Source organism: Plectropomus leopardus, chromosome 1 (genome assembly GCF_008729295.1).
Source record: "Plectropomus leopardus isolate mb chromosome 1, YSFRI_Pleo_2.0, whole genome shotgun sequence".
Classification (NCBI taxonomy): domain Eukaryota; kingdom Metazoa; phylum Chordata; class Actinopteri; order Perciformes; family Serranidae; genus Plectropomus; species Plectropomus leopardus.
Window position 1 is genome coordinate 24,108,426 of NC_056463.1, and position 24,501 is coordinate 24,132,926.

General features: G+C 39.5%; 1 protein-coding gene across 1 annotated transcript in view; it reads right to left on the reverse strand.

The window, feature by feature from the left end:
- Positions 1-24,501, reverse strand: part of LOC121944114 (CUB and sushi domain-containing protein 1-like) — a 453,543-nt gene that overhangs the window by 293,315 nt on the left and 135,727 nt on the right. The window contains exon 3 of the mRNA XM_042487796.1: positions 7,073-7,185. Within this exon, the coding sequence (XP_042343730.1) occupies positions 7,073-7,185 (113 nt within the window). The remainder of the gene's footprint in view (positions 1-7,072; positions 7,186-24,501) is intronic.

Consider the following 24,501-nt stretch of genomic DNA (forward strand, 5'->3'; position numbering starts at 1 on the left):
GAGAGAGAGCGAGAGAGAGAGAGAGAGACGGTGGAAATGCCAACACCAAAGGGGATGAACTTCCTGCAATTTTACAGATATACACACATTCAGGCACGGGCACTCACACATTACATGTTGTAATGCAGTGTAAAAGTGACACCCCATAATAACCCATACATGGTGACATGGTTGAGTATTGCTAAAACAACGAGAAATGCGAAAAAACAAAAATACCCATGACCTGTAACACATGCACTGGAACATGTATTCACACACACACTGGGGCCTGCCTGTCTCTCTCTCTTGCCTGCTCCGTATTCACATTTTCTTCACTTTATTCTCCCTCTACTGCTTTTCCAGAGTGATCCCTATGTAATCTCCAACAGCCGTGTATGCATGTGTGTGCATATGTTTGTGCTTGAGCCTGCATGTGTGTATGTGTGTGTGTGTGTGTGTGTGTGTGTGTGTGTGTGCGTGCCTGTGTTTAATGTGCAAAGTCCCTTTAAAGGCTTTCCAAGTCGTGTTTTTCACAGAAGTCCCTCAACAGGAGAGGAAACTCTGCAGCTAGCCTAGGGACTGAAAAACGTTCACTCGGCCTCCTTCTCTCAGACTCTCTGTGTGTGTGTGTGTGTGTGTGTGTGTGTGTGTGTGTGTGTGTGTGTGTGTTTGGGGAGAGTGGGCGTGTGAGGTTGAGGCTTTGAAGATGATGTTTCGACTTTGTCTTAGTTAAAGGTGGTTCTAGGAGTCAATAATCTCTTTTTCTTTCTATCAGACACAAACACACACACACACACACGCTCAGCTGCTGTAGTTAATATTGGACACATATATCAACTGTTTTTAATTAACAGGCCTTGTTTATTAGAGCAATTATCTTGTATTCTTAGTCAAGATGTTAAATGAGAGTTCTTCAAACATATTTTTGCTTCAAAATAATTAGTTTTATGGTCATTTGTATACTGGCCTTAAAAGCATTTATCCACTGAGAATATATCTGTTAGTAAAAGAAGATGTACCAGATTGTCATTTGGTACACATTTACTATCCTACTATCTATCCTCTTTTTGTTTTTAAATTCTACGACACTATACATCCAGAAATATTTTCAACTGAAAGAGATTTGTCATAGAATTTATACCCTTGAATCATTAACATTTAAATTTTATGTAATATCAGTAATAAGCACTACAGCTGCTCTGACACGGTTCCCCACTTAACTGATCCACATGTATACATCTTAAAGAAGATGATACATTTTTTTTGTTGTTAAGCTCAATTTATTGAGTTTACTGATAAGGCCCTCCTTATACATTGTAGCCCTCAACAAATGTCCAGGGGACGTGCTTGTCGTGCCTCTTGTTGCTAAGCTACAATTGCAATTGCTTATTTGAGTCTAGGCAATCTTTTACTAAAAACTCTAAATATTTATGACTTTTAGCATTTGGCACCATGAGAGCTTAACACATGTTAAGCTCTCAACTCCAGCAGAACTGTGCACTGAGGCATCTTTAACGCTCAAAAAAAACACCAACATGGTGGAGAGAGGAGGTTCTAGAGGGACACACAACCCAGGGCTTAATCCATATTGTTTCCAACAAATCAATAGCTATAGCTGAAGGTTTTACTCCTGATGAAGCAGCTGTAAGAGTTTACCCTCACTGAATGATTTCTGCACACAGAGGCAAAAAATATAAATATTTTAAACTATTCTGTGACTTTTCTTGCAGGGGAAACAGATGGAGGTGATGATGAGGGAGATGGGAGAATATTGTGACAAAAAAAATCCCTTCAATCCATCTGAATGCAAAATACGATCAAAACACCATGACTCGATAAAATATGAGTAAAGCGCATCAAATTCTTCTCTTTTTAATTAAAAAACATTTTGTTTTATCCCTAATGTAGTGATGAGAACAAACTAGAATAGAAATACAGACGGATGTAAAATCACTTCTTTGTATTTATTTACCCCTGCCTAGTCTCCCTTGCCATTCCTCTCCGCACCTCTCTCTCTTTAGGTTTCTGTCTTCACTACCTCCCCTGTCTCTCTCTCACTCAGCTTCAGGGGAAATTAATTGATGATTATCTTGTCTTGCAGAGCTGGTTTGCAAACTTTTTTTTTTTATCAGCAAGGCCTCGCTTTCCACCACTTATGGCTTCATTTGACCCACCCTCGCTCTCTCTGTCTCTCTCTCCATCCATCCCTCTCTCGGGTGACTGGGATCTTATCAGTGAGCTATGTGTTCAGACTTATAGTTCAATTTGGTTTCCTTTAATAAAAGGGCAGAACAGAGAAAAGATGTGTTAACAGAACTCATTATGTTACCAGAGAGAGGCTGACAAACTGACAAGGGAGAAAGGGTAATTAAGGACAGTAAAAAAAAAGACAATTTTTTTTGTTAGTGTGAATTCATTTAAATGAACGAGGGAAGAAAAATCAGGGAGGGGATAATAATGAGGAAAACAAAAAGGTGAAAAAGAGAAACAAAGTGAGGAGGGAAAGATGTGATTGTCTAATTATTTTTTAATAATATTTTCTTCTTTGCAAAACTGTTATTTGCCTTTATCAGCTCCACAAATCAGTTAAGTGGTTTGTTTGAATTCTTTTTTTAAATTCTACAGGGAAATTTGATTGCAGCATGAAGTCTTTGTGACAACAGAGACAACAGCCAAAGTACAAAGACACAACCATTAAAGACAGTCAAAGCAGAACATCATTGAACTGGGAAGGGGTTTTGGGATGTGGGTACGGTTTAAAATGCTTAAAAAAATAAAAAAAATAAAAATGCAAATCAGAGAATGTGTCTTTAAGGAAAAAAATCTTCAAAACACCAATAAAAAGCTCAGAGGAACAACAATATGAACAATGGATTTCGTTGAAGGTAACTTCACAGTTCACACCAACTGAAGGGTCAGTTTTTTTTGACAACAATGTCTGACTAAATCCATCTGTCCATCTCCTGGACCTGCGGGCTGAGCCTTTGCAGACTTTGTTCCTATACTAAGATGTGTTAACCATTATCTTATCAAGCCTGCAAGGGCATTGGGTCCTCAATGGTTAAAATTCAAGATCCTGACCCTGTGACCCATTCACACCCAGCTCTTTATTACCACTTTATTATCACATTAAACATGCAACAGGATGAAAACAAACTTTTGCTCATCTAACTCTGCATGTTATAACAGGCATTCAAACTGGAGCTGAATGGTGGATCTGCTCTGGATTACAGTCACAGGGGTGCTTCTTATTTTGCAAAAAAATTACATTTTTTTTCTATGTCAGCTTTGGACTGAACAACTTGAGCAGACAGCTGAGAAGTGTTTTTGTTTCCAAAAGTCATGACTGGGTTGGTATTAGGGGTCGTGATTTGAGTTTACAGGAATATTTGAGTGTTTACTTTCAAATGTGGTTTAAGTCTCAATGTCAATAGCGCTCCCTAAAATCTCTCTGAAATCGTCTGGCAAGTCAAGATGTATAACTGATTAGTATTTGATTTCTGAAGGTGTTATATTGCACATGCAATTACCTTTTCCATGCACAATGACTTTGTCTTTGCAAACTGCATTACATGTGCAAAAGGATGTGGTGTGTGATAATTGTTTGTTTCTCAATTGAGACACAATCCTTTGAACAATTTAACTAGATTAGCTTTGCCTCAAAATGTTCCTTTTTATATATGATTGCATGTTGCACATAACAGGCCCATAATGTTAGTGTAGGTGTCAGAGTTTATCTTCCCCCTGACACCCTGCTGAGACTACTGCCGCCTACATCTATACTAAATCAAAATGGCAATATACATCGGCTTTAATTCATTATTTATTTATACATCTTTTCACTTTTGTTAGTAGGGGTGGATTCATAAGTCAACAATTCAAATTCAACATCTGAGAAGCCTGATTTGACTGCCAATCTCACAGTCAACTTGTATGCAGGTGCAAAAAAACATGTGCTTATGAAGTAAAGGATCATTACAGTCTGCCTATATGGGGTTGCTAGATTTTACAAAAAAAATGCTTGGTTTCTCTCACTTAATCACGATATATAACATATTTTGGTATAATTATGTTAATCAGAGCACTCATATAAGAACAAGCTAAATATTTTTTTAACTTATGAACAGCTCTGTCAAAATCAGCAGAAGAGGGTGCAAAGAATCAGCTGTTTGTGTTAAAAGGGGTACATATCTCTCTCTCTCTCTCTCTCTCTGTCTCTGTCTCTCAGAAAAGGTCAAAAGTTCTGTTTACAACCATGGAAAGCAAGCAGGAACTGAACTAAGTGACCTGTTCTATCTGTCAGTCTATTGATCCATTCTACTACCTTTTACTACACAAACCCTGACACAAATCAAACAGCGCTGGATGGAATACGTCCTATTATAACTTGAGGTCCTATGTCACGTCAAAAAGACAAATTGTTTAGTTGGGTGTTTCATGTCTTTTGTCCTGTGTGGAAAAATGGGAGCTAATGTCACAAATAAGAATACAGGTAAATGACAAAAGAAAAAAGAAAAAAATAATTAATATTATCAATCAACAATAGGCAACACTTGACAAATTAGATTTGTTTATGTAACTTCATAGCCGGGGGCAGTCTTAATTGTTACCAGTGTTAACTCTCTCATATTTTTCCTGACTTTAAAAAACTCCAGTAATGCCTCCAGGCATTAAGATAAAGTCAATGGCCAAGCAGTTAGCTGGATCCTGCACATGTCAGGACTGATGACTGATCTCATAAAAACTAACAAAAAATAAAAACATTTAATAAATGTCATGCCTTTTTTTGATGCATGACTGTCATTTTCTGGTGACACACACAAGCACTCTCACATACACATACTTTGTCGTTATACACACGAGCAGACAAAGACATGAATCAATCTTTGAAGTCGAGGACATCAATGAAAAACAAAGCAACACAGACAAAAAAAAAGACATTAGCTGAAAGAGCTGTCAGTTGCACACGCAGACACAACACACACACACACAAGCCGTATACACGTTCACATTTACAAACACACTGTCACAGAGAAATTGCATCAAAAATGAAGAAAAGTACGATCTGATCCCGACTCCCGCAGTAAAGAGTCTAAACCAATGGGTACACAACACTGTCTTGCCTCCTCCCAGCTGTTGTGATTATACGTGATCCTGTAGGATGTCGTACATACTGCGTAAAGCTATGTCAACATAATGCTACTTGGCGTTTTTGGTATGTGTCTATGCATGCCAGCTGTTCCAAGATATTTCTCTAATGTCAGATGTGTGTTATGGTAAACCTTTATATTCAAGTGAGGACAACTGAGGCTCACTGAGTTTGTTCTATTATTCATCTAAGTGAAGATTGACCTGAAGTAGTTTTCCATATATCAGACACACACACGCACACGCACACACACACGCACGCACGCACGCACACGCACACGCACACACACACACACACACACACTAAATCACAGCAGCTCCCGAGGCAACAAACACACTTAAGGAGTCCCCACAGATGCAAAACGGAACAATGGAAAGAAAAAATAAAGAGAAAGTGTTTCCTGGTACTTCCTGGAAAAAGGTTTAATGGCTGTCAGGTTCGTTTTAAACATACACACAAATGACACACCTCCAGGAATACACACACGCACACACGAGCGCACACACACAAAATAACGTACAGTATACACAGACAGAGTGAGATAAAGATGAAACACACTCACAGTCTTGAGTCTGTCTTTGATATTTAGAGTTCATGATTCATAGATGAACTGTTATGCAAGCGTAATGGAAAACCATGTGTGTTTTTTGTGTTTCGTGTGCGTGTGTGCATCTTCAAAGGTCACGCTAAGCATTTGTGTCGCATCAGGCATGCAGACATGGAGCAGCTTTGTATATCATGTTGATAACACACACATAAGACGCACAGCTAAACAACTTGCAGCCAGGAAGGCAACACAACAAGCAGTGACATGAACATGGACCTCTCAGTGTAGAAATAAGGATACAGGACACATGAGTACAAGACAACAGAATATGTACACATATATAGTATATACATCACAATAGTCCCAACTGATAGAGGGATGACCAGGACAGCAGTTCTGGGCTGTGAGCCAAGAGTCGCCCACACGTCTATCAACATGAACAGTTATTCCCATAAATCAGAAATAGGGCTCAAACATACAGTTCTACCTTGAGTCCACAGAAATTCTCTGCATGTATTTCACTGCATAGTCAACTCATTTTGATCAAAAGAAAGGTTTGCCCCTTGATTTTTCTGCGCTATAAATAATAAACACCTTTCAAATTCTGATCCCAAACAAACCAACAAATGCTCATCCAAAAGTTTAAATATCTTAGGAAAATACACATACAATGGGCCATTTATCTAGTGAATAAGTGTCCCATGAATGGCAGTGCCACAATATATACTTAAGGTAAAACTACAAAGGTTAATTTTAGGAAAGTAACTTTACGTTGGTTAGGTTTAGGAAAAGAAACATAGAAAAAATGTACCAAAAAATAGCCCAGGGAAAAGAGTTTTGTGACTCATCAACCTGAATCTGTACACCGATTCCTTCCTTACTCCTGTTAGGGCATTACTAACGTAGCTGCAGCCTTTCCAAACAGGTGGGTTACACACAAAAAAACTGTCTAAGGAATACATGTGATATAAACAAATTGTGGCTCATTACATTAGGTATATGGCGTGAGCAGTGCATGACAACAGCCTAAACAAACACCATCTAATTCATATTACAAAAAATAATGATGATTTCAAAGGGTAGGCATTAAAAAGATATGACAACCTGAATTATATGCACGCCAGTCATTATCAGCAAACATGGCGTGAAAGAGTACCATCAGCTTCACTTTCACAGTCACTTTAAAGCAGCTGCACCCATCCTCTCATGGATACTTTGTAATAAACAATGTATGGTTTCTAAAACCAGCCGTTGTTATGAATATTTAAGTCATGTGAATAGACACTCCTTAAAGCTCACTATTATGCACCGGATTTCTACCATAATTCAATCACTTTCCAGCTGACATCTGCCATCAGCACTCATACATCTCTATGCACACTCACACTCTGCCTTACCTTCGTATACAGCTTTGAAGCCCTGTGCACTGACGGCGAAGTCTGTGGTAAACCACAAGGCCAGTATAGATCCACTGCTGACTATAGGGGAGGGCAGCATGAATCCTGACAACCTGAAAAACAGAAAGAAATGTCTCTGAAACACAGCAGGAGTGATGACTGTTGACTTCTGAACACAAACATAAGGCAACATCAAATCTGAAATGCAGAAAAATAAACAAGTTTGTGACAGTAAAATACAACTGTGTTCAGTATTTGATGTTATGGTTAAGCCCCACAGCCCCGAAGCTATAAAGATCCCTGCTGGCCAGGTCCCCTCAAGACCCTCCTGACCCTGCACTACTCGCAGGTTTCCTGCTGTCTTCTCCATTGAAGAAAAAGAGAGGAAGGTAGGGATTTTTTTCCACCCTCGAAAAAGACATCCTATGAATTTGATGCACCGCCAAGTTTAAGTGCACAAGATCAACTGTTAATGATAACAACCATGTCCTGGGTGCATACACTGTGAAACACAGAACAAAAGCACAAAATAAAAACCTGCTGTAATTTGATGAATTGACACTAGAACAGTTAAAGGCATGTGATATGAAAAGTCAGGCGTTGTTTGACTGATAGAGCAAGGTGAGCTCTCAATAACACTGGAGGTTGAGTTGAAACAGCTCTTTGATTCTTAATTGAGAGGTGATGGTTTAACGATTTAGGGAGGAGAAAAGTGAGGAATAAATAACACAACGCTGAAAGAGCTGAAGTTAAAAAAAGATGAATAGTGTATTGAATAAAAGCTTTCATATAATTAAATTAATACTTCAGCCACAAAATGATCATTTGTGTATCCTTTACTCACCCTGTGTCACCTTGAAGTTATGAAGGAAACCACCTGTTTCAGCGGAAAAACTATATGTAAACATTTGTTGACAAACTCTCACACAGGTCTCATTTATCCAGTCGTATGCTCAGTACTTGCAACACACATGCATTTCTGAAAATCGACGGATTTAAAACATACAAGTATCACACCTGTACAAACGTGTGCATTTGAAGTCTGCTTGTGCATTTCAATTAGCCGAGATAGAACTTGCCCATGTGCACTATTTGTCTGTGCGGGAGACTGTTTCTGCAGAACTTTTTTTTTTAATAGTAAGGTTTTAGCAAACATGCATGTGTTTGGGAAATAAACAGTATACAATGGATATATGAGACTTGTATTACACTGCATGAGTTGTATGAGAGATTCTAAACAGAATTTTTGTTTGAGTTTTGCCATTGTTAAACATGGACACCTATGACTTCAATGCATTTTGAATTTTCTTCATTTTTGGATACTCTGCTGAATGCGGAGGCAGACTATATGACACAAAAGTTGTCTGACGAATAAGACATTGAACTCTGCCTTGGTTGTTTGTACTTGCCATGTTCTCAGTAAAGGAAAAAAACCTTGAGCGCATGGATCAGCGTTTTGTTTGTCTGCCAGCAGCTCACTCATAAATCAACATTATATCCAGTTTTTCAGACACATTTTTTCACCAGTTTTAGATCCTGGTCGTTTTACCAATCTGCTCTAACAAGGCAAAAGGTCTCTGTCATCTGACGTCTGGATCTTAAGATATAAGTCTGCTCAGATGACTGTGGACTGCCCCGGCTACTGCTAGCTTGCCCGGTTTGTTTTTAGCCGCCGGCTAAGCTAGTCCGTCGCCAGCCTTTGGCTTTTACCTGGACTTAACAGTGGATAAGCCTTGGGCACTACTGCGAGCGTTTCAAACTGACTACAAGTGCTTGTGAGTGACCGACTGCAGAAACCGACTTAATGCTCTGGACCTACTGCTGCAAATGCTGGTTTGGCTGGGCTCGTCTTTAGCCCGTCGCCAAGCTAGCCGGCTCCCCTCACTATGGCTGTCTGCCTGCGTACTCACACTAAACTGAAGAAATCCGTCGCCTGCGAGAGGATCTGAGGAAGAAGGCTGGGCTCTTCATCTTCGTCACCACTCTGCCATGGTCTGGATCCTTTCGCGCCGTGGGTGAGTCGGTCTAATCTGATGCTCCAGCGGCTCGGGGAGAGGAGGCATGGGTGACTCTCGGAGCAAAGCACAGGTCCGGAGCTTGTTCTACACCGGAGCCATGGACAAAAGTGAAGGGCGGAAAGCTGCGCGGGAAATGCTCCCCTCGCAGCTCCATGCCGGAGCCTCTCCACCTGGAAAACAAGTTTCAAGTTCCTGGAGCCCACCACTGATATCCTGGATGAGCAGGAATTCCCTCCTCTGTGTGAGCGGCCCCAGTCCTCCGTGCCATCGATTACACCGCGACCGGCTTCCTCACCGCCTACTTGTCACCCAGGGAAAAAACGCCACCATTGCGGCTCGCTCCCACTCGGGAGTCAACGGTCCCTCGGGACCTCCACCCTGCCCCTCTGACAGTGTGCGCCCTGGGTCGTCTACCGAAGCAGCGTTTGAGAACAGTCACACCAGCTCCGTGCTTGGCGTTGGGTCTTCCATTGTTCGCCATGTTAAGATCAACAGATGTCCTGTTAGCTGCCGCTACAGTCTATGGCTGCCACCCAGGTGTCCTCCTTAAGGACATTAACACCTCCGCCCTACGGCTGTTACGTCATCACAGGTCTGTCTCGACTGCCGTGGTGCACGTCGACTCCAATGACTTAAAGATGCAGCAGTCTGAGGGACTTAAAGGGGACTTTATAAGCTTAACTGACAATATTTGCAACACTGGCAAGCAGTGCATTATCTCAGGCCCACTGCCCTCCATCTGTTTTGGCAATGTAAAATTTAGCCAGCTCTGGCAATTGCATATTTGGTTAAAAGGGTACTGCCTAAACAGAAACATACCATATGTGGACAGTTTCGCCACCTTCTACAAATGAACTGATCTCTTTAAAAATGATCACCGCCATCCAAATCATGCAGGATCTCGACTTCTATCCATGAATACTAAACTCACTCTTAGCTCCTGCAATGCATTCACTGCATGAAGGTCAGTGTCATTGTCTTCCCAGAGTCTCCAATGTAATGACAACCCCTCACCTCTATGCACTATTGCAGTAATAATCAACAATTTGCATAACTAATGCAAAAATCACCTAGATCAGCCAGCCATTATGGTGCTCAATCTGAGAACTATGTAAAACCTAATACATTATATCAAGCTACTGCTGTTGCTGCTGCTGATATTATAAAAAGAAATAAAAATTTCACAAAATAATAGAAGTAATATGTCAAATTTGTGTGTTTATTCGCTCATTACATTCCATTTCAAACATTTGTCTCCACTATTTAACTTCTGTATCTATTGCTGCTGTGGCCATCTGTGCGTGGAGCGGTGCTGCGCTCAAATTCCTACATTTACGTAGTCACCTGAACTCATCATCCGACAGACGGGACAGAGGTAGAGTGGAAATATTATTCCTATTCCTATATATTCCTTCTTTAATGTTACTACTACTTTTTTTCTTTTCTCTTCTTCTCAGTATTTGTATGTATATATGATTTATACCCTAATTTATTGTGCGTATTTGTTGTGTGTGAAGCACATTGAGCCTACATTGTATGAAATGTGCTGTACAAATAAAGTTGACTTGAAGGCATGCTATAAAACAAAGTGAATGATATATAAATGCTTATTTTGTTGGTAAAGTATTCCTTTAAGGATTATTTATACAATCAAGAAACTAAGACACAGATGGGATGGAATGAAAACATTTCAAGGTTAGGCCAAGGTGAGCTAAATAAGTGAACTGGCTGCACGTTTGGTAGAAGCACAGTGATGCAGCAAGAAGAGATACAACTTTAGTTAGGCATCAATAGCTCCACACAGACTCACTATCACACAGTGTATCAAACACTGAATCTGAAGTTGTCACTATGAAGATGAAAAACTTTTCAGAGGTAACAACCCAACCCAAACTCAATTTTAACACCAAGTTTTTAAAATGGATAAATGAACACAAACTCCAAGTGCTGAAGACTATAGAGTTGGATCAAACCCCGGCCACTGCAAGGGACTTCACCTATATGGTGTGCACTCTCTAGCAGGTGAGCTACAGGTTGCCCCTGTGTCCGGTTTCTTATTGACAGCATGAGTTTCCAGTCTGATGATCTCAGGGAGGCATGTGTGCTATTTACTAGTGATGTAGTTTTGTTTGTTGTCCCAAACTGTGACAAAGTTCCTGGTGAGTTCAGAGTGTAGTGAGAAGCTGAGCTGAATTAAAAAAAAAAAAGACACACTCCCATGCACACAGTTGGTGTGTCCATGGCTTTCAGCCAACCTCTGAACAGACAGTCCATTGGCTGTTTAGGGCAAATAACCATGGAAGCTAGGCAAAAGTTTGCCACGCTGACTGTCTAAACAAATCATCAAACAGAGTAGACAGAGATGCTGCTTAAGTTAATCATCTTTAGTTCCACAAAAGCTAAATATCATTTGTCAAAAGCTAAATCTTAAATTTGGCAGCAGCAAAGGTTTTATTAAAGACAATAGTGCTTGCTGAAAACTGAATTACAAACTTTGTGCAGTATCTTTATTAAAATGGATAAATAAACAATAACAACATTGTAATGTGTGCTTCCCGCACATGTAACCTGTTTTGTTTGTAATGTTATTGGGCAGTGGTTGTGGGTGCAGCAAAATGAAAAACAAAACAAAACAAAACAAAAAAGGTGGAAAAGATGGTTATCTAGTACTTCTGGATTTTCCCCAACCTCCAGTGCACACTGGACTTGTTTGCAGCTGAGGGTAAAGGGTTAGCCCTGAGGTTAGACTGAGCTCAGCATGCTTTGCTTGATATGGTAGAGAACAAGTCGGTGCCCCAAATGAAGGACTTCAATTACCTTGTGATCTTGAAGGTAAAGTTATCATGCTCCCAGTAGATCTGACTAAATCCTAACCCCAAAGCCCTGGGAAGAAGGAGTGAGAATGCTTATCTATAGAGTCAAAACACCACTAGATCCACTGCTTCTTTGTATGTAAGAGAGTCAGTTGAGGTGATTTGAGAATCTGGACAGAAAGCTCATGGATTTCTCCCTGTGGAACTGTTCTGGACAGGTCCGACTGGGAGGAGACCTCGGGGCAGACCACAAACCCACTGGGGGGAGAAAATATTCTTTGTAGCCCAGGAATACCTGGGTTTCCCCCAGGAAGAGCTGCAGGACATGGCTGAGGAGAAGGACACTTTGGCTACCTTGATTTCCCTGCTGCTATTCGGACAAGCAGCGGAAAAAGTACTCATGAACAGCTAACAGCATGAATAATATACAGTAATACATTTAACTGATTTATTAAGCTGTTCTAACTTTTTAAAAAAAATCTTAAATCCCTTTTCCTTTTTTCTAGTTATTGTTTTTATTTATATGCATAATGTCATATTTACATTTAATTATGCTCCTGCTCAAGCAGAGCAGGAAATTAATAGGCATTAAGTGACGCCATTATACTTTTGAGTGTCCATGAAAGCGAGCACTCTGAAGTGCAGAGTTAAGTAGCTCTTGATATATCCAAATCAGGAGAGCAATGATTGGACATAAGTTTGGACACAAAGGATTGTCCTTGGTTCACTATGCACAAAAGTATTCAACAATAAAAGGTGAAGGGAGACATAACCAAAGGGAATGAGAGCAGAGGGGGAAATAAAGGGAACAGAAAGACAGACATTAAAATAGGATTCAAGTGCTAATATGATTAAGGCAGTGACGACAATGAGTCTGGTTTCTCTACTATGTATCGTCATTTTCCACAATTCATTTTTCTTCGTTTAAAAGGTCAGCTAGGTCAACAGAGAGGTGGACTGAGGTGTATCATAAAAAAGGAGAGAATTAAAGTGAGAATGTTGAAAAGAGGTATGTAAAAAGAACTGAAGAAAGAGAAAGAATGGGGGATGGACAAAAAGATAGTAAAAGAGTAAGTCATTTAACCACAGAGGACAGTGAAAACAGAGCATGGTGAAAAATGAATAATTTGGATTCTCTGGCCTCAAAGCAAGGACACAAAGGACAGACAAGAACGGATGACGGGAGCACATGAAAAGCCACAAACAGAAAGAAAGATGGAGGGAGGAGAGGAGACAGCGGAAATGGAAGGACACAACGGAGAGGTGAGAGATGAGATGAGACAAAAGGAGAAAAGAAAAGTGAAGAGGAGGTTTTGCCTCTAATAGGTGTAAATAAGATTTTTTTTTTTTTTTTTAAAAATAACTTAGCCACAGCCGTGTCTGGCACCTTAAATGTCTTTGTTCATATTTATTGTATGAATTTTGACGACTGAGCCAGTAATCAAACGTCTGTGTTGAGACATGCTTGTGAGACAGATAGGATAATTCAATGCTGTGTGCTGAGAATACCAGTACAGGGTATGAGGCATACTTATAGTTTAGCAATTTCTGTAGGTAAACTCAAGAGACACCCAGTGGAACTGAATCATATACCTCATGTTACTGACAGGAAGTGATAAGGTCCAATCATGACGTATCACATTAACCTGACTTTGGCATCACAGTTGTTGCCAGTGCTAGTTTTTGTTTTGTCTTTTGTTTTCTGTTTTTTCCCCTCTATTTTCTGCATGATTTGTATTTATTAAAAGACATAAACTTCTTAATTTTTGGACATTACCTCATGGTTCCTCTTTGTTTAATACAGAGTGCTTTCATTGTGATGTACACACTATCTTTCCTTAATAAAATTCAATTAACAGACAGGAACATCAAAGATTATTTAAATTCATTAGTCAGTGTAACTATGTATTTTAGCTGACTATTTGTCAAGTTGCATTGACTGCAAGTATTTGCAATTGTGTAGTTGCCTAATCCTTTGAAACCTGCAATGGCATCACTTTTCTTATGCTGAGTTCAGATGCTTTTCCCAAGTACTTAATCCTGTGAACCCTGAGCAAATCGGTTGGGGTTGTTTCAAAAACACTGGGAAGGGCAATAAGCAACTTTACAAATTGCCTTGCAATTTGTTAAAAAAAATAAAAACAAGCTAGGTAAAATGTCTAAAACTAAACTATATATATGCTGATCTCAATTAAATATTTAAAATTTATTTAATAGAATTATTATAATCTTGTAGGGCCCTTTTTTTCAGATTATTTCCTTGTTTTATTTTGCATTTTTACTTTCCCTTTGTTTGTTTGTTTGTTTGTTGTTTTCCTTGGCATACCTGTAAATGACAATCATTACACAATGTGTGTTAAAACCACTGTTACGCACTCCTCGAGGTATAAATTCCCTCAGGCCCACTAGAACAATAACTGGCCCCCTTTCATTCAGGCCTTTTTTTTAATTTGCTTGTTTTATAAAATATGGTAACATTCAGTATATTTCTACCTTGTTCAATAATAATGTTAATTAGACTGCCTATTTTGATTAAGTTTAGAGTCCTGCCAAAATAATGCAAGTTAAACTGTCATTATTGCCTAACACTCGTGAACAAATACCTGCCATTTTTTTCATGATTCTGTGGGTATCTTGTGATTGGCGTGTCTTTCTTTGGCGGCGTGACATTGTCTTCTCTTTCAGGTTGTGTGCTGCAATTTTGGTGCAGCTTCTATTTTTCTCAACCAGACTGAGAATTGCCTGGTCACAGACTATAATAAATCACCTTGGTGGCCCACAGGGGACATGGGTTGCATTCTCGCATGAATATTTCACCACTTTACAAATAAGATTCAAACAAAATGAAATGGGTATAGCTAATTATTGGGATCATGCCTCTCTCCTTAATCTTTTAATTCTGTGAGCATATAAACATTGAAGGGCATCTTTTCTTTGGGCCAAGGTTTACTGTTGACACTGGACAGAGATTTAGAGAGAGGATGACTGGTATATACTTCTATTGATCAACAAGGTACTGGCTGCATTATAGAGCTACAATGGCTGCTCCTGAAAACTGCTTGTGAAGGCCTTTTAACAGGCTCTATTATTGACCTAGATGAATATTTTATTTAAACAGGTTCATCAATAAATGATGTATTGATTGGAAAAGAATGACAAATTGCAAGATTCCGTATATACACATAATAAAGGTTATAAATCAACATAAGCAGTGCAAAATGAACACCTTAAGCTGAGTAAACAGTGTAAATTGAAACCCAAGCATCACCACTATTTGTCTCTCTGGGAATGAAATGGTGCTGTGATTTATGTCTCAAATGGAGGATTGACCAGGAGACAGATGATAATTCATTCACGCACGCACACACACACACACCACACACACACACACACACACACACACACACACACACAATGATGAGTCAGTCAGTCAGTCAGTCAGGTAATGAGCAGTAATCATCTAGCTGTCACTGCACCGATGGACCAACATGATTCTATATCCCTGTATAGCTCTGTATCCCTCTCTTTGTGTCTCTCTCTTCCTCTCTCCCCCTGTCGCTTTTCCCTCTCTCCCAGTTTTCTCTCCATCTCGCTTGCCCTCCAAATCAGGCCAGCACACTGATCCTACGGCTGTTTGACATTTACACAAAAATAAGTGAGCCGAGTTGAAACTATGTGACCGTTTATCCAGTTGGTCAACTGTCCAACCAGTCAACCAGCTTATGTAATCAGACGGCCACTCAGTGACTCTAGCCAGCCAGCCTTTACTGTCAACTGACCACCGAGCCAGCTTGCCTGTGTGCCTTTCTGTTGCTTTGTCCATCTGTCCGACTGCCCATCTGTATCTGCGTGTTTAACCATCTATCTTTCGCTCTGCCTGCCAGTCCATCAGTCTGTGGGCTTGTCTGATACAGACAGGCTCATGATGCTAGGATTACTGTTTAGATTGGATGGTAGTACAGTAAAATGCATATGTGGTGGTATTAGAAAATAACATCAGCATTTTAATTACCATCATCACATAACCACTCTTGCACAGATGGAAAAAAAAACCTTAGCTTTGGTTTAAACAAGCTGTTCGAAAAAAAAAACCATTTTCCAAATAGTCCAAAAGGTACAAGATCCTATCTATACACTTTCTGACTTGACATAATAAAAGCTTGCGACATTTTTTCTTATCATGGATACATTATAGACCTAGACAAATGCTTGTAAAAACAGATTTCAAATCAAGGGCAATGCCTGACAAAGCACTGTTATACACAAGCTCAGAAGTTGCATACTAGCTACATCAAATTTAAGATTTATATTTCTAAGATTCAGTGTCTTGGATACAAAGGTTAGGAACAGTACTGAGGGACCAACTTCTGCCCTGTTAGCATGAGCTAACACAGCAATATGTGGTGGTCAATGAACTCTCTCCTGGGTGCCACTTGGTGGAGGATAATTTCCTTTGGGTTCACTGTTGTGGTCGATATTTATATTGTGATGAGCCACCACAATAGATCGAGGCATGAGAAATATTTAGATTTATATTTATTTACTCCCTTTTTTTTTTTTACAGTTATTTCTAAAAAAGTAAAAAGACATTAAATATCTGTATCCCAACACTGAAAACAGAGTATCTACTTAATGAACAAATGTTTAAATAATTGCATATTTGGGTCTTGCCCTACCTGATACATATGAGAAAGAAGCCATGATTGCACGAAGCTGGAAAACGAGGAAGAAAACAGAAGAGCTTTTATCCAAATGAGTCAGCGCAAAAGAAGCTGCGAGTATTTTGGTGAAAAGTGGGTTATTTTGCTAAAAATAGACATCTAAGAAATGGGTCTGTTTTCATCTGAACACCACTCTTCTACCAGTGAAGTCAAAGGCTGAGAACACAGTGCCACTGCACATTTATTAACGTTACAGTTGTCCAGTTGCCGTCTTGTTACCACTGGATTAACAGGAAGGATCATGAAAATCAGGTGTGTATTTATGTTTTTACTGTCAAATACACAGATAATTTGCTTCACCACACTTCTTATTTAATAACTCCAGTAAATGTTATTTAAAGAAATCCAATTTAATCTTGGCTTATCTGCAAACGTAAACATCTAGATGAAAGCCTGATGACCTTTAGCATGTCCTTGCAGTCTTCTGGTAAATTTGGCTTACAAGTGGCCCACCAAGCAGAAAATTTCAATAACTCAGCTTTTAAAGTTGGTTCAGGCAGTTTCTTGAACTCACTGTATTTCAGCGAGCCAACTCATGTGGAATAGATGATATGTGAATGCAGAATATGTACAGCATTGATGTTTACACTCTGACTTTGTTGCTCCACTCAAGGAAGCACCAAGGAGGGAATGGAGAACGAAGATCCTGATTTTTCCTCTAAAGGAAGACTTGGAGCCTACCAGTGGATGCTGGGGTGAAGGTGGGGCTTTTGAAATGCTATATGAACATCAATAGCTGCAGTGACAGGAGTAGCAGCTAGTGACAGCATAGCTTTCAGGTGAGCTATGTGGCAGCGGGCATGAAGCAACAAAGTGAGCAGAGCACTGACGGTTTAAGTACACGCCATGATTAAAAGGGTGCAATGGATATATGTTGCAGTAAGAGGAGTATGTCATGTCAGTGTGGAGGCAGCTCCGAGGCAGCTGTCGAACTAGCTCACAGGGTATGTTTCATTTCAGGTGCATGAAGTGCATGGAAAAAGCAGACAAAGCCAAGAAAAATTCATGAATGTATTATTTAGTGAGTAAAACCTTTTTTCTTACCTTCTATACTGCAGAATTGGATAGTTGCCCTCTTTATCAGGTTTGTGCCACTAAGCTTTTTTTTTTTTTTTTTTTTTTTGCTACTTTTTTGCCATAAGTCACTTCTGTAAACTGCAAGGGCTGCTGGTCTTCTTGTTGGTTTATGGTAAGTAGACCACTGTCTCTAAATTAATGTTGTATTGAACTATTGATGTTTAAATGTTGATGCCACTTCTCTTTAAGGATTTATGTTGATATTGACCAGTACTGACTGAATATATTTCAAAACACTTTTTCCTCAGGTCTCATGCAGTGTTTTTTAGCGATGGCCGTGACAGCCTGCATCAATCACACCTTAACAAGGCTAAATTAGGAGTGATGTTTGCAGCCTGGGGACTTTAACACCTCGCAGGTATAAAGAGAGCTTGTGAACAGGCAGTTGTCGGTTGAAATCCACCAGCCAGCAAGTGAAATCCTGACAAGGAAAGTAAAGAAGAGACTTATTCAGTGACCATTATTATGTGCTTGACAGAGGCACTTGACCTCCAGCTGCTCTGGTGAAGCTGGAACAATAGACAGCTGTGATGGGAATCTCATAGGTGTAGAGTATCAGGACTAAATGAAGTGGAAAAAACAGACCAGATTTCCACTGTCCATGTTGGAGTCTAACTTTCCAATGACTCAGCATAACTAAGACAGGGTGCTCCCCAAACCTGAAAATTACATTATTTTTCTCTGGTTTGTTTTTCCAAAGGTATGAACAGTCTAAAATTGTGACTGAAAAAAATATGACTGAAAGCTAGGATTATTAATGATTTACTTCTAACCGTTAACTGACAGTAAGAATTTTGACCAATTAAAACTATCAGTTAGTTAAAAATCGATATATTAAATAAAATATACTGGCACTCGGATGATGAAACAGCGGAGTCAACTGCTGCCCAGGATGCTGTCGTACGATGCCACCATGTCATGATTTTTGTCCTGGGAAACGACAACACAGCCCTGTCTCGCACCCCTCAACAAGCTGATTACCAAGAGGCAGAGGTCAACGCCTCTATGAGAGCCACCCCTCCTCCTCTTTACTGGTGAAAAAGATCAGCATATATTCTGTTACACAGAATGGTTAGTACAACATCTGTCCAGTTAGCATGAGTTAACACAACAGGTGTGGCTAACATCCAAATCAAGTCTTTCAATGGTCTCAACAAACTCACTCTGACACCAAAATGGCTCGACTTTGTTGTTGAACCCATTATATTACATTAGCCATGTATCTAACAACTAGCCCTGTCACTATGTGTGTGAAGGGAGGCCGGACTCTCAACATTCCCGGTGCAAAACTCACTCCTGCACTCCAGTGTCATGATAAAAAGAGAGAGCACCACAGCGGAGCAGGGGGGCGCTGAGTGAAGCAACACACCGGTTGCAGCTCTACAATGCAATAAGATTTTACCAATTTTAATTTGTACAACACACACACACACACACACACACACACACACACTTTTCAGTTAACGGGTAATGAGCGGCTAACAAGGGTCAGCTATCAGTCACAAAAAATTTCCAAATAAGCATCCCTACTGAAAACCACTTTAAATGAGATGTTGATGTTCTAAAGAGTTAAGAGTCATACTTTTATTTATTTATTTCCCAATTACCCCCCGAAATTAGTCACCTGGATTTTCTAGGTGGTCCCTTACTGTATACATCAGAAATCATTAAATGTCGTTCCTTTGCCTGCTGGAACTTGAGTTTAAACGTTATGAAAGGTAGACTCAGTAAACCCCATGACCACTAGAGCTATGACAATTATACAAAGTCCATCTGGCAAATGTGGCCAACAACATGGCCGTCCACTAGAAAATAAAAACAGTATTTTTCTTTTCTGACTTTTTAAAGAGATAGCAGCATTTTATATTTTTGGTTCCTCATATATCTGCTGGCTCTGACATCAAGAAAAACAATCTGTCACACACAAACTAGAGACAAGACCAATGTAAACTCATAAAACAAATATTACTATTTTCCATCTTGCACAGCGTTTGGCTTCTTCTTGCCAACACTAGATACACCTCACACTTGCACAGTAGATGTATGCCTCTGGCTGAAACTATTTGTTTCAACCTGTCATTCTGTGAGTGTAATCCATTTTTTTCAGTCTGTCTGGTGGAACACTGGTCTATCAGTGACACAACACAGCTCGGAGTTAATGGATAGACAGACAGCGCTTGCTGTCTTGTTGTGGTGAAGACAGACAGAGACAGAGAGAGAGAGAGAGGTAGTAAGTACATGATGGAAGACATTTTAAAAAGAAGTGAACATACTGAAAACAATAACCAACCTAATTTTTCAGTGGAGAGGAAATTTGCTAACATAGGAAAACAGCACAAGAAAAATGACAGAAAACAAGATGAGGACATGGACAGCGTTCTTAAGTAAAGTAGGACATTTGTTTTAAATTAAAGGCTTAGTTGGCAGTGTTTCCTGTTCAAACTGTAGGCAGTATGTTGGGGAAAATAGTGCAGCATAAATCTGTAAATAGTGGGGGTATAAATCTCTGGCAACAGGGCTGTGCATTTTTGGAAATTTGTAAAGCCAGATAGGGATACACAAAACACCCAGAGCTTCTTTTCTCTCTATGTGCTGAATTTAAAAAAAAGAGAGAGAATGGCCTAAGGCAAGATGGGCTTTTTTTTTTTTTTTTTTACTCGTTTTTAGTTTCTCTCTGTGTTAACGCTTAGCACATACTACTCTAGTCATTTGAAATCCTTGTAACTCCAATTTTAAACCCCACTGGATTGTATTTTTTCCTTAAACACACTGGGCCAAAAATAAACATAAGGAAGTTTGGCGCTCTACAGATATTAGATTTAAACCTTACAGCTACAAAATGAAAACAAAATAATGTAGTGAATGTCTTATTTTCCAACCACTCACCATTTGCAACACTTAAAGAAGATATTACTGTAAGTTGTATTCATGGATAATTACTTCTCTGGCTTAATTGTAGACCCCTGGCTATGGAACTATTTGGCAGTCTACCCAAGGCTAGCTACTATAGCTTAAAGCTAATGTTTTTCAACAATGCTTTTAAAGATTGGCTTTAAAGTTTTATTGAGATGTTTAAGACTGTATTTGAAAGAGACATGAGACAAGAGACAAGAAGAAAGGATGATAGAAGAGGAGAGAAAAGACGAGGACAGAAGAGAAGAGGAAACGACAAAGACAGGAATCAGAGGACGACAAAAGGGAAGGCGAGTGAAGACAAGACGATGAAAGAGAGAAGAGGAAAAGAGAACAACGAAAGAGAAGATGAAAGAAGTGCAGCGTAGGAAATAGAATATCAGATGAGAAAGGAGAGAAGAGGATGAGAGAAGAGTAGAAGTTGGAGTTGAGATTTTCAGAGCGATTTATTTTCACCGCTTTGAAAGCACTTTATGCAGAGAAGCAGAGAGACAGACAGACAAAAAGACCTCAATCTGAAGGGTAGTCTTGTTCTTTTGCCTCTGAGAGTATATGTTTTATGAACATAAACATACACACACCCACACACACAAACAGGTTAAAACACAGGAAGTGAGAGGTACACACAGGATCACACTGTTGTGAGGAGTTGAGTGCCTTGCTCAAGGGCAGGTTGGCAGTGGGTGGCATTTGATTTGTGCGATAAGAGGGTAAGAACCCCACTGATTCTCTGGTGTCCTCAAGCAACACCCTGCTGCGCAATCCCCTTATACTTAAACCAGGAATCACACACACCCCCTTACTGTCTGTCAAGCTGTCTGTCTACCAGAGCGGGGCTGTCTACAGAGGCATGTGTGTGTTTGTGTGCATACAGGTGTGAAAACAGAAGTAAATGCAATCATTAGTGCACTCAGCAATCCAAACATTTGTGCAATTTTTCCACATAAAAACAAATAACAGGGAAACTGCACTGTTTTCCAACTTATTTTCCTGTGTATACATAAACAATCTCATCTAATGTCACCTTTTAAGAAGAAGGAGATGAAGAATGATTGAGAGGGCTGTGAGCTTTTTTTGATGTGAGCGCAACACAAATACGGAAATTAGGGCTCTTTGTATTTTCAGTTAACCTGCATTATCATACTCCCATTTATCATAAGCCTTAGATAGTATTCAGAAGAACACAATGCCAAGGACAAAAATAAATGTGAGTATTGTACATCAAAATATACACTTCAAAATCTTGAAAAAAGGGTTCCAAAATTAACATTTTATTTGCTGTGTGCATTGTGCAGACACTGAGTTGATGGTATGTTTATCAAGACTGCAGCCTATGACCCGCATTTCCTTTGCTTTGAACTTTCTCTCAGAAATTATAACAGATGAACAGTAACTTTCTGTGATTTGCAGTGTGCTAATTATCACAAGAAATTATTATATATGTCTCTTTCTCAATGACACATAGTCACAGTTTGGTTAGTTATATTCCCGTTGGATAAAATAAATGCCATCTCAGTATAATTTTTTACCCCTGACTTGTAATTTGCACCAATTATTACGATTACATTGCAAAAAATAGCCTGCATTAAAAATGTAAATTGCTTTGCAATTTTCGAGAGAAGTCAACATAATTTTAGGTCACAATAGGTACAAAAAAGCTCCACAAAATCCCAGAGGGACCAATTTGTCTGAGCTGTGGTAAGGAACAGGAGCAAGGCGACAGGATATTGTGAGTAGGCAGCTGGCAGTGAGCCACATCTCACTGGGTCGTAGACCAGTGTTTTTCTCAATGTGAATCTGGCCCTAACATGGGTCATTGGTTGCTTCAAGTGGGCCCTCACAAGATGATGTTTTATTGAATAGGGATCTCAGGTTGAAACAATGAGGTTGTGAAAGGGGGTCCCATGTGATAAAATCACTGATTTGCTCCGAGATGGAAAGATGAGGAAGTTTATTCAGTCATCAGACCATAAATAGAGCAGCTCCAGTTTCTAGTGAGGAATTGTCTTAAATGAAGCTTTGCTTTGTCTCGTCATCATAATAGAGGACATTTGGCTTGAATTAAAGGTTGTTTTTGTCTTTCACCTACAAAATAACCCCTATGTGCCCACGGCAATGACTCCAAAACCCTTGAAAACCGTGGAATTTCATCATCTTCATGGATCAAAGTTCAAATGTGGCCACAGAGGTTTAACTGCGCTTCAGAAAAGCTCATTCTGCCTAGCAGCAGCAGCCTCAGCAAAGGTTTGTGGGTATCCAGACTGTTGGCTGTTAGCCAAGACTCTGGGTCCTTCACACTAAAGTACTCTCTGTCTCTCTCACACACACAAACACATGCAACCTCATTTTTGTTTTCAGGTCTATAGAGGCATAATGCACGCCATACACTTACCACCTCCTGAACCTCATAGTCTGTAGTGCTGCACTTTCCAAAACAACTAGATTACATAACATTTATCTGTTAGTCAGCAGTGCCTGGTTTCCACATAACAGCACACAAGAGTTTGTGTAATGGTAAACCCCCACAAAACTACGAAAAACCACTTGTTTTTAGAGCACAAGAGACTCACCACAGATTGAGTCTCCTCTTGAGTCTCATATAGCCATTTGATATATACCATCTGGTTGATATAACCATATATATATTTATATATATAGTTTTCAAGGGTTTTGAATAACTAAACATTTCAAAATATATGTAACATGCAGTATTTTATTTTTGTGTTGTAAGGACCTTGGGATTTTAGTTGCTGGCCATGTAATCGCAATGTTCCTGTTTGAAGTGCGGCCAGAGACCTTTGTTGGCTGTCCAGTGCTCTCTCTCTCTCTCAGCTCTTTCAGTCAGCGCTGTACTATCTAATAAAGGCAAAACATGGTGGCGAAATGACATCTAATAAAGAGACAAGAGTCTCTTTAACTCTCAAACAAAAATTGCCTCTTTCCAACTCAAATCACTGGTGCATATGGAAATGGCAGAAAACTGTAATGAAAACTGGCCCAAAGCCTGACATTGGCTCTTTGCCATCGGTAATGTGGGACACTTGGAACGAAAACAAACAAACAAACAACAACAACAAAAAAAAATTAAAAGTTGTAAATGTGAGTTGTGGATGTGTGCCAAACACAGGGGCTCTTGGCAAAGCTGGTTATTTTAAATAAAAACAACAAAAACACACCAAGATAGAAAGATTGTGATCAAATAATCGAGATTACGGAGATGCATCTCCAATAGTAGTTTCATAGAAAAATTGCCAAAATTGCCTCGTGCATCACCACTTTATTGTTTCAAGCTGGTGTAGGACTGCAAAATTAACTGTTATAATTGCTTGTTTTTAAAATAAATAAATAAATGTGATCTTATTCTAATGCTAGCATGTTCAGACCCACAACAGCACTGTGAGAATAAGCAGTCCCCTCATTTATTTTAATGAATTAATGAGTTGACACTATGAGGGCTGCACAACAAAACAAAACACACACGCACACACACACACACACACACACACACACACACACACACACACACACACACACAACAGTGTTATGAGACGCAAAAAAAAGGTTGAGCTTGGCTTATCATCCAGTGATCAAATATGTGCACAATCTTTGTCAGAGTTACTTGGTAACATAAACAGTGTAATTTTAGCTCACCCTCATTAAGGGGATAGTTTTATGATGATAACATATTTATAGTCAGGATATTACCTATAATAGATGTCATTTTGCACAACCCAGTTTGGAGAAGCGGCAGGAGTGCTGACATGAAAGCTACGCAATGTATTGCTGTGGACAGGGGCAGCAGAAAAACGTGTTTTAGCCTCACAAAAAGAAAAGCCATTATATCACTCTCTTCCGAGCCAGACTCCATTTAGAAAAACATAGATTTA